Genomic DNA, 14,091 nt, shown 5'->3' on the forward strand with positions numbered 1-14,091 from the left:
AACAGCAACTCACTAAAATAACAATATTTTCTTCAATAAGTAAACAACTGTAAGGTTACACATCACTTCCGAGTTAGCAGAGTATATCATGAGTGATGAAAATTTCGTAGAAGACATCTCGAAAAAAAATCATAAAAGTGAAATTTGCGTCATATATTGTATTTAACATGTTGGAAATAAGCGTCTGGAACAAAAATAAAATGCTTAGAAGTAAACAAGTAGGATGCTTTAATCTAAACATTACAGCTATCAAGAATCCAATAAAAGTATGAAGTTTTCCACACTGTTCCTATTACTCAACCATTATTTCACAAATCAGTGGCTAATTTTAGATCAACCATCCAGATATATTTCTCAAACCAACAACTTAGTCTCGAGGCAAGCAAGAAGTTAATATTCACATCGAACATTGTAAACACGATTTTATTCTGGTTTATTGGTTAATATGTTACTCTACTATGTACTTGGTGCTTCTGAAATATCGACTGGAAAATAAGTCCTCACTAGATTACTCACTACCGACCTACTTAATTCAGTAATTTTATAGAGCAAAGCAGTTCAATGTATCTTGCGTTACTGTCCTTTACACTCTACTACACTTTTCAATGTTAAAATAGGCTAAACTTAGTGAATATCAAGTGTACCATCAGTAACAACGCTCAAATTTCAACAGTATTTTGGAATAGTAGAGCTAACCACATATGCGACTCGGCTATAATACTTAGCCACGTCATTTTGTTCGGTTTTAATATTTGTACGAACGTATACAGCTACCAGAAATATGTAGTGGAACCTCCTCCTAAAGCGTTGAAAGACTATATTCTTAGTGTTTTTGCTTCCCACAATCTAAAGAAGAAGATGTTACGGAGTCTAATAAACTAATTTCATATCACCTATATTAAAAAATATTACCGAATAATATGTCAGTCGAGGCAACTAAGTTTTGTGAGAAAGTTAACATATATGGAATATGTACATATTTCGACGTCCTGCTATAGTTGTATTCTTTTACCTTAAGGCGGTGTTCGACTCCGTTGGCCGTGAAGCTTTGTGACAGTGTCTATCAGTGAAAAGCACCCTAAAGTAAATGAATCTTATACAGGCTCTCTACTCGAACACTACTGGTCGATTCGAAGCTTATGGAGAACTGTCATTGGAATTAGTTACTTCAAGTGGTCTTTGTCAAGATTGTACGCTTTCCTCATCTTCACTAAACTTAGTCATAGATATGCTCTCAGAGATAACGCTTTCATCGTCTGACATATCAGGAATTGATCTACCGGGAGATTCACTTGTTGAATTAGAATACACAGATAATTTAGTTCTGTTTGGTAAAGACGCTGACAAAATAGTCTTTTGATCATCTTAAGCAATAATGCAAGCATGTTTAAGATGTGGTTCTCCCCCCCCAGAATGTAAAATGTTGCTTCAAGATTGCTTCAGTTCGTTACCTAAATTAATGATAGGAAGTAAAATAGGTGAGTCCGCTGATCGCTCTACTTATTTTGGCAGTCCCACCAGTCCTGATTGTCTGATGCCTGACGAAATCTCAGCATGGATTCAGAAGGCTCGATTGGCGTTTGCCAACTAGTGTCACTTGTGATTTAGGCCAGATATGCATCTTCCAACCACAGAACGAGTTTACTGCTCAGCAGTTCGCTTCGTTCTGCTTTACCGATGTGAAACGTGGCCATTACAAATGGAGGATATACGTGCGTTACAGGTATCCGATCATGCCTTTGAGGCACTGTCAGTGTATTTTAGGACCACTGAGTAATGTCTAGGTTAGGAATAGGGTACTACGTAAAGATGGCAAATCGATTAGGGGTAATAACTCTCCATCGAATGGGGTGGTTGGGCCATGTGTTACGTACGCCTACCTCGATGGGCAATGTTTTTTTCTGATGTGAGAGTAGGCTGGAAGAAAGCTAGAGGTGACCAAGCCAAAACATGGGGTCATTCCATGAAGTCACTAACAATTGGACTTAGCCATGTTAATATGTGCAGACTACCTGGTTGAAGTCCGCGAAATTACAGTAACCGATGGTTAGACTTTACATGAAATGGCCCAAAATCGTTTGCAATGGTCCAGATGCATCCGTTCTTTATCTTCCCTAAATCCTAATATTCTAAATTCCTCATAACCTTTTTTGCTTTTAACTCACTGATTTATATTTTCTTGAATCGTATCTTCGATGCCTATTCTTTCCCAATACTTACCATTGATACTGTTACTTCCCCTACTATTCTGGGATTTGGCCAGACAATTTCAACGCTTTGTGCTAGTGGAGTATGTTAACTTGAACCGATGTACATACGCACCGAATTCTACATCATGAGTGACTGATTGAAACTATAATCAGCAGATCCTGGAAACAACCTCGATATAGATGTCCCTGTATAGTCAGACTGATACCTACCCACGAAATTAGTATATTCAAAACATTCGTTAGGAAAGTTAACCTAACGAGACAACTTACCTTTCTTGAGTATCGCTTGTCTATTACAGCTTGAGGTATAGTAAACTATGGGATGCTGAACAAAAAATGATTACGATCTGGATCATTTGTAGGTCACTAGGCGTTAAGACGGCAAATGATGCATGGTTTATTACTCATTGATCAATCTTGTAAACATCTGTATAATTCCCAGAGTACGACTACAACAAATCTTTTTGACTGTATTGACAGAATCACGTCACAATAACTGTTGTATACAAAACAGATTTTCGAAGATGAGGATACAAATGGTTTTATTTCAGAGTAATGAGACAATATGATTGTATCGCCGAGAATTGTGAGGCGGTTCAATTAAGTGTATTTACAGTACCCCGTTTTCAATCTTTGGGTCGAGTCTGAACCACGCTCCTTTTGAGCTGTTACAGACAGTCGAAGAAACCCCTTTGTAATCGCCTCACTCGCACTAATTCCAGACCCCTTTACATTTGTGTTTAACTACAATCAAGACTGACACCTTCTACAAATTTACAGCTAGAATGAAGTGATTCACTGAATAGGATTACACAACAATGAAATTTATGGCAAATGACTTTTAAGGATAAAAGTTTGGTTGACTAGTAAACAATTCACTTCCTAAAATCACATAGAAGTAATTATTGAATTGAACAACATAAAACAGCATAAAGACAAATTCTGAAAAATATATTTCCTAGTAATCAGTTGTACAAACGAATCAACATTAGGCTTTACATTTGTCAATCGTTTGATGGGAATAATCACATAAGTTGGCATATGTTTGAAAAAAGGTGAGGAGAATTCCACAAATAGCTTACTAAACAGTATAAATATGAATTGATACTCCGGGAATCTTGATAACACGAAAATTAATAATTGACTTGAAAATCTGGACTTAATTGTTTCTTTTGATCCGTTGACTGACCATTATTCAGTACGACTACATATATCCATATAGTCCAAAGTAAACTATAATGAAAGACTTAACGGCTGATTTTTATACATTATGTACACGATGCATTTATACATAGTTTATTAGAGATTAGGTTTAGGTCTCAAAATGAGCTTTCCAGAATTATCACATGCCATATTATATTCTGCTAAAACAACTCGACTGCGATGAGCTATGATACTAGGCAAAACAACTTTTTTATGTGCTCCCATAAAAAAAAGAACCATGAGAAACAAAATGCTACATACAAACTCTGGGTGTTTTTTCAAGGAACCGATAAAACCGGCTTGGTATGTGACAGGATCGATAAGCCAACAGTATGACGAACATAATAGTATCAGTACAGCTACAGACAAAACAACTCGCCACTTATATGCTTTCGGACCTAAACCATTGATAATTTCACGAAGACGACGCTCAAATGCTTTAAGGTCTTCAGTTGGTTCATTTGGATTATAGTTGATGTTTTGCTGAAAAGAAATTAAGATAAATAAGTAAATTCTAAGAGTGCACTTGACAGGAATACAAATGTCTAACAAAACATAAAAGGATGCTTTATAGACTGGACGGCTCAAATGTCAACGGGAAATTTTAACACGACGAAATCAAGATAGTAAGCGTATTTAAATTATGAGACAACACAGATTAGCTTAGTCATTCAGTCAGCTACAACGTAGGACCAGGCACATTTATGCATCGGTCCAGGTTGCCATACCGCATCAGCACAACAAGATGAACACCGGATTCATAGCAGTGGTTGGGTCAAAGGTGGTAATATATAAGAGAAAGATTGCATATAGAGATATAGTACAAGAAGAAAGAATTGGTTCGTAGAAAGAAAGATATGAAGTGATTTTAATCTCTTAGTTTAAGGGAAGACAGAGAGTGTATACACCGACGCCATTGTGATCGATTCTGAGCCATGTCACCAAGAGTCTCCAACCATTGGTTACGATAGTCACGCGGACTCCAACCAAGTAGTCTGCATCTACCAACATGGCTCAGACTACAAGTTAGTGACTTCAAGCACTGATGCCACGTTTTGGTTTGGCCGCCCCTAACTTTCTTCCAACCATCCCGAACGCCGGTTAGCATTGCACGTCGTGGTAATCGGTGTTCAGGCATACGTAACACGTGGCCCAACCATCTCAGTCGATGAAGATTTACAACCTCATCGACTGATTTACCATCATTTCCTAATACCCTGTGTCTAACCTCACTATTACTTACCCGGTGATCCCAGCAATATTTCTAAGGCATCTGTGGTCAAATACTAGTAGCTTACGAGTATCTTCTACTCTTAATGGCCATGTTTCGCTGCCGTAAATTAAAACAGAAAGGATTGCCGCGCAGTATACTCGTCCTTTTATTGATAGACGGATAACTCGCCTTCGCCATAGGTGACGTAAGTTGGCAAAAGCCAAACGAGCTTATCGAATCCGTGCTGAGATTTCGTCCGATACCAGCCCAATAGGGCTGATCAGACTTCCAAGATAAGTGAAGTTGTCAACGCGTTCGACTACTTCGCTCCCTATCCTTAGTTCAGGTGTTGACGCAGGCCAGTCCTGAAGCAATAACTTGCATTTAGAGGGAGAGAAGCGCATTCCAAACATTCTGGCATTGTTGCTTAGTGCTACCAAAAGACTCTGCATTTTGTCAGCGCTTTCACCAAACAGGACTATGTCATCTGCGTATTCTGAGTCGATAAGTGCACCTCCTGGATGGAGATCAATACCCGAGAACTCAGTTGACGAGAAAGTTATTTCCATCAATAGGTCGATGATGAAGTTAAACAAAAATGGGGAAAGTGGATAGCCTTGACGGACACCACTTGAGGTTGCAAAAGTAGATGACAGTTCGCCATAAGCTCTGACTCGACTAGTAGTGTTCGAGTAAAGAGCCTTCACAAGGTTTATGTACTTCTGAGGTACGCCTTTCAATGACAGACACTGCCACAGAATCTCGCAGTCTATGGAGCCAAATGCTGCTTTTAAGTCGAGAAAGACCACCATTGTCGGACGCCGATAAGCATGCCTGTGTTCTAGAACCTGACGAATGGTGAATATGTGGTCGATGCAGCCACGACCAGGTCTGAAGCCAGCTTGAGTCTCTCGTGTTTGCAGTTCACGAGTCTTAGTTAGGCGTCTGATAATTATCGAAGCTAGTATTTTAGATACTATATTAGTTAAACTAGTCCCTCTGTGGTTGTCACAGGATGATTTTGACCCTTTCTTATATATTGGGATGATAAGTGATTGCGACCAGTTAGATGGGATAACGTCTAACTCCCAGATCTTAGCTAAAATATTAGTCAACCTAATCGCTAAAATTGGACCACCATCCTTAAAGACCTCTGGAGCCAGTCCATCTGGACCAGCTGCCCTTCCTCGCTTCAGATTAATTACAGCCTTCTGAACTTCAGCAAGAGTTAGGGGACCTACTTCAATGTTCCATTCACACTGTCTGGGTTAGTCATTCGCACTAAATGTATTTTTCCATTACGTTGCCCCAAACAATCAATGTTTTCGTTCTACATTGATGCACTTACAAGCCTATAGTATTTCCATTAACAAACTTTGTAGGAGTATATACACCAACATGTACGTGAAAAAATGAGAAAAATCTTTAGTCAGATTAACAAAACTAGATTTGCCATCTAACAAATTAATAGGTGAGATAAATCTTGACCGAAGTTGATGGCGACTAACTGAGATAATATTTGCATCGACCAAACATGATTCTTTGTGACTTGGTAACAGAACTACTACTACACAGGTTTGTACAGTCATCGGAAAGCGACCTAGCTGGAAACAGTAGTCACTTTGTATATAGTCACCCATACAATTTCTGGAGAGAACAAGGGTTTCTAAAACGTGAGTATTCTTAGGAGAGATTCAATTGGTAAATTCCATATCCAACTTCTGGTAGAACTGCTGAATCAAGACGACTAATCCAGCACTCAATAAACCAGTATTTGATACCTTGCAATGTGATTAAAGAAAAGATGCCAATAGTAAAGGAGCTGCAAAGAAAGCTTTTTGACAATCAGCACTTCAATAGTACTGAGTGCTAAAAGAAGGTGGAAGAATTCATCATATTACGGATAGGAACAGACAGGCGGACGAAACGTTTGGCATGCAGTTGATTCGTTGCTTAATTAAACAAGGGCTGGGGAAACTAGAAAATGGTGCTGAATGGTCAGACTGAAACTTAACACAACTGTGAGATTATAAGCGAGAAAATACAGGTAACTGTACAACGAAGGCAAATGAAGTTCGTAAATATGGGTTGACAAGCTATAAAATTGTCCTAGTTGACGCGACATTCCAGGAAGTGGACGAAAATTATCTGTCAGTACGTAATACACGCTTGTGAAGCTGAATACAAGACAGATCATAAAACTTTGAAAGAAGACAATTTCAAATGACTGAATTAAAAAACAATACTAACCCCTGCCCACATCTGTTTAGATGTGCGCCGGTAATGTCCTTGTATTGGTGTTAAAATCCACAGTCGGACAAAAGAAATAGAAAAGTAAACCTTTTGATTCCTTAACCATCTGGCTAAAACCAATTTTTACCTATCTTTTCTCCTGTTTCTTTAGCGACATTTCGGCAACACTTTGAAAAATCAAAGCGTTTTCGAAAATGGTGTGATTTAGCTATGATCCAGGATGTCTGGAAAAGACGACGAAGTTTACAATGAACCGAAATTTTCATTATCTCCGTTTCTTCATCATTATACCGTACCATATGGCCTCTTATAGTAAAGCAAGACAGCCAGACACTTTTGAACATAGCAAGCTATCAGAAGAGTGTTTACCAACGACAGACTCGTTGGGTTTAAACGTCTTCGGGTCATCACTACCCCACAAGGGAGGAGTGATCTGTAGCGGCAAGTGATTCCCCAAAATCAATAGCTCGTTTGATGCTGACCACGTTAGTTTTGATGGAATGGCCTAGAAGAAGGTGCTCGGTCATGCATCCGCACCAGATCACTAGTGGGAACGCCATGCTCAATTACTTCTGCAACCTCTAGTCAGTTTAAACCAGTCACCCCTCGATACACTGGGTGAGTACGATTCAATTATAAGTGTTGTTGGTCAAAGTGTTGTTAAGCTACAAATACGTGTAGTACTTTCGGATCAAAGGGCTTTCAAAAATGGTATGATTTAGCTATTATACTAGTCATTAAGAATATAATAGTAGAAATATGACATATGAAATGCCGTTCTCTGCTTAGTCACGTGTGCTTTAAGTAGAACTTGAGGTGTTAGTGTGACTACTGCTTCTTCATGAGAAAAATGGATTCAGTTGGTCTCAGGTTCTTACGGATTAGGCGTAATTCTTTATTTAGTAGCAATGAATAACCAGTGTAAGACGTCGACACATTCAAACTAGTAAAATGAAAAGACTCCTTTCAAACCCGTGAGTAATATTATCTCAAGTCTCGGGTCATTTATTTAAGGACTTCATGAAAGCTACTTGGATCACTTTAGGCTGTAGATGATTTTAGGAATTCATTACGCTATAGTACTGATAAATATATCTTTAATCCAACCCCTAAAGTTGAGATCAGTGTTTTAAAGGGTTCTCACAGATGTTTACAATATTTAAAGCAGTTGGTATATTACTTAAGATTGCTGGGAACAGAGGTATCTAAACTTTTCCCTACTTTTGACTAATTTGATGGAAAATCGATTACTCCGACTTCCTCTTTGAAGCATACTGAAAATGAACTACTTTCCATTTTTTTGAGTTTTAAAGCACTCTATCGTCATCTCCATAACTTGAAAGTCGAACCTTATCTTTCTGAAGTAATAACCACATATCTGATTGTAGACTTCTCTTCATGGCCTAACATTACCTGCGGAAAAATAATTTAGAAGATACCGGATAAGTAGGGTAATTTGTGCAGACTGAAGCATCCAAAAGGTACTCGTGTTAGACTCTGAGGAACTGAAACATGGTTTATTTCGGGAGATCGATTAATCCCTCTGACTCTAAACGGCCCACGTGTAAAAATGCCTTAGTATCTACCTCTTTACACTTGGTGACGGGATGATCGTGAATGAGCTTCTCACAAGCTTTCAAACAGCCTGTATATATGATATCTGCCTTATCCTTATGGTCAGCGATTTCCATCTAGCTCTCTACCGCCGTCAATATGTTCGTAATACGAGAGTGGTCCTTCTTAAAATCGGGTCGCTACGGTACAGAGAAATTAGTGGATAAGAAAAAATCACATATTTCACCAAGCAATGGAGGTTGTATAACATCAGAATGCTACGAGGGGTGGACAAACAGTGAGTTATATAGTCTGTTAAGAGACCTGCTTTGAACAACAAACTGTAAGGAGCTAACTTCCGTTTATTAAACTTTAAACTTTTCCTAGAGGAAGTAGTAATTTGTAGTATAAAGAAATGTCTGCACAAGTTTCTATGTGAGCCCTACTGTATCCCATCTTCAGGAAATGTCAACTTAGATGCTGTTTAGTGCCGAATCATAGGAGTAATCCGTTGGGGCAGAGGGGATTGTCGTTGATGTGATACGTCATAACTATATTTACACAACCCTTCTAAAGTGTATTGGTTACGCTTTAATGGCTCCAGATGAGCTTACTGGATATCGTGTTGTGGTTTGGATTCCTTTTAGAAAGATTTTCTTCTAAGTCATTCAAATATAGCAAGATCTTTCACACGGTAAGAGAGAAAGCTATACTAGCGTTATAAATTGAGGCTTATGTGGACACCAAAAATCATTTTGAATAGTTCACGAGTCAGGGTAACTAAAGTTCTACGAATAAATCCCGAGATAATGCGTTATTGGTGGAGGAATGTCAAATAAAGGAGATAAAGAGTATCGCATAATGTGATGCTTAGATCCTTTTTATAGAGACGATTGTGACATTGAAACCGCCAAGAAAATGTGCACCATATCTTCGTTTTCAAAGATTAGCATATTTACTTTGAAAGTGTAGAGAAGGAGGATATTTCCGTTGATTCGATAGGATGTCGTACATGAGTGTCAAGGGAGGTTAAACACTGTAATCATCGGCTGTTATTTGAATGTGTCAGATTACCTTCGACTGAAATGTTTACTTTGATTTGGACTTGAATGTTGGCTTTTCTTTAATGCTCGCACACTCACTGTGGTAGAATAAGGGAGCAGTAATACAAACTAACAAAATTACTTCATGAACACATATTCAACCGTTTTTGATGGTAGTTTTGCTGTCAGCAGTTACTATTAGCGGCAAATATTGTTGATAAAACAAAAATTGTAATCAGCCGATCCGGTTAAGCCCAAACTTTCGGATAGTGTATACATTGTTCTTTATCTCACGTATCAAGAAATTTTCCTGTTCGTAATTTAAGTCGTGACATTAAGTCATGTTGCAAAGTCTAAGTATTTAAAGGACCTTGTATTTTCCTACAGATCTTCAGCTCACTTGCATACGGCAGAGTTTTGAAATTGAAGTTTACAAACTGAGTATTTCACTGATCATCGTGAATTCTATGTATGTGTCACATAGACTATCATGACTTGAGATGTCTCAAATAAGTGATATTTCATCCAGAACACCGCCCACTCAATAGCTTTTGTTCGTCTTCTTGTCAATGAATTCATCCACTAGCTCTACTGAATGCTTCGCAAATACCTAGGGTGTCTACTTCAATCAGATGGTTGTATTGGACTGAGGGTCTAGTAATTTCAAGGAGCTAACAGATTTATGTCACATTATTGGCCTGAAAGAAACCCCTTTTGGGATACGGACAGAGAAAATCTATTAAGAACACATTTTCAAATAATTTCATCAATAGCCTTACATATTCTTTGCGACTCAGAGTGCAAGGAAATCGGTTAGTGACTGAAAGCTTACCTTTTGTTACCTTGCTTATATACAGGACGGTCTACACTTTGCTTTCAATCATGAGGTGTTCTTATTTTGATAAAATAACAATTGAAGAGATAGCCAAGAAACAGGAAAATTAGAACTGGTCATTTCTTCAAAACTCAGCTCTGGATTCTTCAAGTGACGAAGATTTCGTTCTACTCAGGTGACTAAGAATCTCTTTGATTGAGAGAGGCTCGAAGTCGGAAATCTTTAGGCTGATTTAGAAAAAATTTAAGAATTTTTTATCGAACAAGGAAACTTTGGGACATAGGATTCCTCAGCTGGTAGCCATCTGGCCATGAGACCTCTTTATTGTTGAGAAATCTCGATACAGTATTTTCTATGTGGGATGTAATATTTTTGCCGTCAGGAGTGGTGATAAATTATTGTTTCTTGCCAAAGCCTCCATAAAGCGTGCCTCAAATATTATCTTGTTCTGTTCGACTTTCAGGTACTCTTGTAGCGTAGTGTCGCACAAACACAAACAGTCTTTTTCGGTACTGAAAGGACTGTTTCTTCAAAGTTATGCGTTTGCTTCTGATGATTTGTGCGCACTAGAACTTAGGTAGGAGATGAACCTGAAATGTTTAGATTGTACCTGGTGGGATGGGATATACTCGTCGATGCCACTTGTCGGCTATCGCATCACGTGATATAAATAATCAGGCATAAAGGTACAAAAGTTTGGAGAAATACCGCAATTTTAATAGTATGATGAAAGTAGTACCACAGTTGACTAATGTGGATGATGAAATATGATGGGATCGACCAATTGGTCAATTGACTAACAATGGTATTTTTCATACCTAGCCTTGACTGTTGAGTCCAGAACACCAATATCAGCTTCCATTATGTTAATCACACATATCAAACATACCTGATTTATATAAAAAACCGGATCATATCACACCATGAAATAATGAATAGCAGCTGAATTCACAAATCAATTAAAGTCAGACTTTCACGGGAAACCTGGAAGCACTAAGCGGCCGTTTCTTGAAGGAAGGGGGCTCCTCAGCAGCGCGCATCTACGATCCTGCACGCGGGGTTCGAACTTGCTGAACCCATGCGAATTCGCCTGCTAAAAAGTTAATGAGTAATATTGCAATTTTAGGTATCGTCGGTCTTTATTCCCATGTAGCATATATTCACTAATCGCTATCCTGCGTACTTCCTCGTTAAATCGCTTCATACTTTACTTTTTGGTCTGTTGAGTAGCAAGCAAAATTATAGCGTTGCCAGCAGTACCTACACTGTGACTACAAGGACGACCAGAAGAAGCAGATGTCTAAATTCAGAGGTTAATTTTAGGTCGAACTCCGTTTTTAACAGGAAAATCAAGCCAATATCAGATAAAGGCGTTTACAGTAGTTTGCACAACATGGACCACTCAACCCAAACACCAAAATTGAATCTCCAACTAAATGATCAGGATCACACAATTAATTAAGCCCTTTCTCCTAGCAAGACCGATAAGCGAAGAGAAATGGGAGAAAAGGGAATCCCAAACTGCTCCTGCTGCTCGCCATCGGAGAAAAACCATGCATAAACTATGATAATATGATATGGTTGTCACTAGGTTAAACCAGAAACACAGCATCTGAATGTAATTTCTGTAGTGGCTGGGTTCACTGCCGTTGTGATAATGCAGTACTACAGAGTCAGGTTAAGTCACCCCTATCCATGGTTCTGATATATTTTTCCACAGTCAAGAAAAATACATCAACAGAACTAGTAAAAGAGAAGTATATGACGGCGTTGGAAGCAACCGTATTGACCCCCACCAGTATATCCGAATCACCAAGCACATGCTGGAACAAAGACGCGACTGTGGGAGCAACTACCCGAGCTCATGTGGAATTAAAATTATTGGCTGTTGTTGATATCCGGGTGCATTTTTACAGTAAGGAGCAGTGAGTGAACTTCAAGGAGGGAAATGCCGAAATTGCAGGTCCCAAAACGCTAAAAATGGCAGACAAACACGTTTGACAAAACTCCCTGATTTTATTTAGTATCCCAATGTCGGAGAGCAGCTTATTAGAAAGTAGGGCAGTCTTTGATAAAGAACGATGGGACGAACAATGTGCAGTGCTGGGAAAAGAAATCACTAAGCTCGGATATGCCGCCTGTATAAGGGCCAAACATAACAAAAAGTACGCCCTCCTCACTGAGAATAACTTTGGATTCAGAGCATGCTACAGAAGACATTTTACAGACATCAGAGAGACCATCAGTTTAGCAATCTTCTCAAGTCCGGGTGAGGTTGTAAGAAATGTTACAGGAAGATCAGCAAACACTCGGGAACTAACCCCCGTGGTGGTTCATGGAGCGCCTGATCTATTAGGTGGTAGTCGGGATGAAGCTCCATAACACGATGCGCAACAGTGACGTTAGCTGTCATGTAGCATGGACCTTTACACTAACAATTTGTGTCTGGTCTATATCATGTCACATTACACGACCAATAAGTCTCCGCGTCTGATGGCTGTGAACTTCAGGAACCGAGAGTACTTGGCCAGTTACAGCTCGAAAATCAACCAATCACATCACATGTGAAAGCTGACCTAGATCAATAAGGTAACAGCAGAAAAGTCCAACATAACACCTTGGCGTTGGTTGACCTTGATCAGCAACCCACGGCACAGAGCACACAGACCCTCGCCCCTATAATGGGATACGCTATATAGGCAAAAACATGAGGCGGGAAGCTCTCATGAAGCCGACCAACATGCTTCAGACAACAATCTGCTTAACACCCGGGGGACAGATGCTGCTGTAGAGAAGCTAGGCAATGTCACGAGGTGGGAGATGAATGGAAAACCCTTAAACTTAGATTATTCACTGACAAATGATCAGCCCATAGTTGAGTATGTCCATATTCGAACACCAAGAGGAAGTGATGATCATGGAAGAGCTATGTTTCAAGAGATCATAAACGAGGTACTTGGGAAGAATGAGGATTCATTCCTGTTTTAGCCATACGAAGGCAGACTGTACGATCATGAGGAAAAATCTCCGACACACTTCATGGTAACGAGAACGATGTAGGCCAAACAGTGGATGTTCGGTGGAAGGTTTTGAGGAATAACACTTGGAATACGGTCCAACACAGTGTACCTCAGGGTCAGCACACATCTGAACAGCGAAGATCCTGGCTCAGGCAAGGCATGAAACGCTAGCTACAACCCACACAGAGAGCCTGGTACAAGCAGGACGTTTACATAAAGGGTTCGGACTGTAGCTGGAACTGAGCATTGAGAAACAGATGCTACGCCTAAATCCGTAGCTATAGGTAATGTCCAGCTAGCAACCAGAATGAAAACTAACTTCAAGTAACTCTACAGATTCTTAACCAGGAGAAAACCTACAAACCATGAGATCTGTACTCTTGAAGAGTTAAGTGCCGAAGATTTCACTAGCCTAAAGATATCGGGGATTTTTAATACCAACTTCATAAGCCAACTAAGTCAGGAGCCTGCAAACGCGGAACAGCTCTCAGCTTTGGTGCCTGTTGAGGGTCTGACAGATATCCAACTAACTCCCGGGTTGGTATTGAAGAGACTGAAGTCCCTGTCCCCAGGACAGTCACTAGGATGTGAACGCATTTGACTTATAATCCTGAAACTGAGGATAAGCCATTAGCACACAAGTGTTTGGCCTGTTCAGGCACTCACCAAATTCACGCCAACTCCCAACTCTTCAATCTTCAAAAGGGTTGATCGGAAAGACCTATTCCGTTAGAGACCAGTCTCATGGCATGAACATTCT

General features: G+C 39.5%; 1 protein-coding gene across 1 annotated transcript; it reads right to left on the reverse strand.

The window, feature by feature from the left end:
* Nucleotides 1-3,144: 3,144 nt before the first annotated feature.
* CNEP1R1 (Nuclear envelope phosphatase-regulatory subunit 1) lies at nt 3,145-6,911 on the reverse strand. The gene is made up of 2 exons (XM_051218423.1): nt 6,877-6,911; nt 3,145-3,896 (listed from the first exon to the last, which is right to left on the reverse strand). Exons 1-2 carry the CDS (start codon nt 6,886-6,888, stop codon nt 3,510-3,512), a joined length of 399 nt encoding a protein of 132 aa, XP_051073576.1. The 5' UTR covers nt 6,889-6,911; the 3' UTR covers nt 3,145-3,509.
* Between the last annotated feature and the right edge of the window lie 7,180 nt (nt 6,912-14,091).

Source organism: Schistosoma haematobium, chromosome 1 (assembly GCF_000699445.3).
Source record: "Schistosoma haematobium chromosome 1, whole genome shotgun sequence".
In the NCBI taxonomy this organism is placed as follows: domain Eukaryota; kingdom Metazoa; phylum Platyhelminthes; class Trematoda; order Strigeidida; family Schistosomatidae; genus Schistosoma; species Schistosoma haematobium.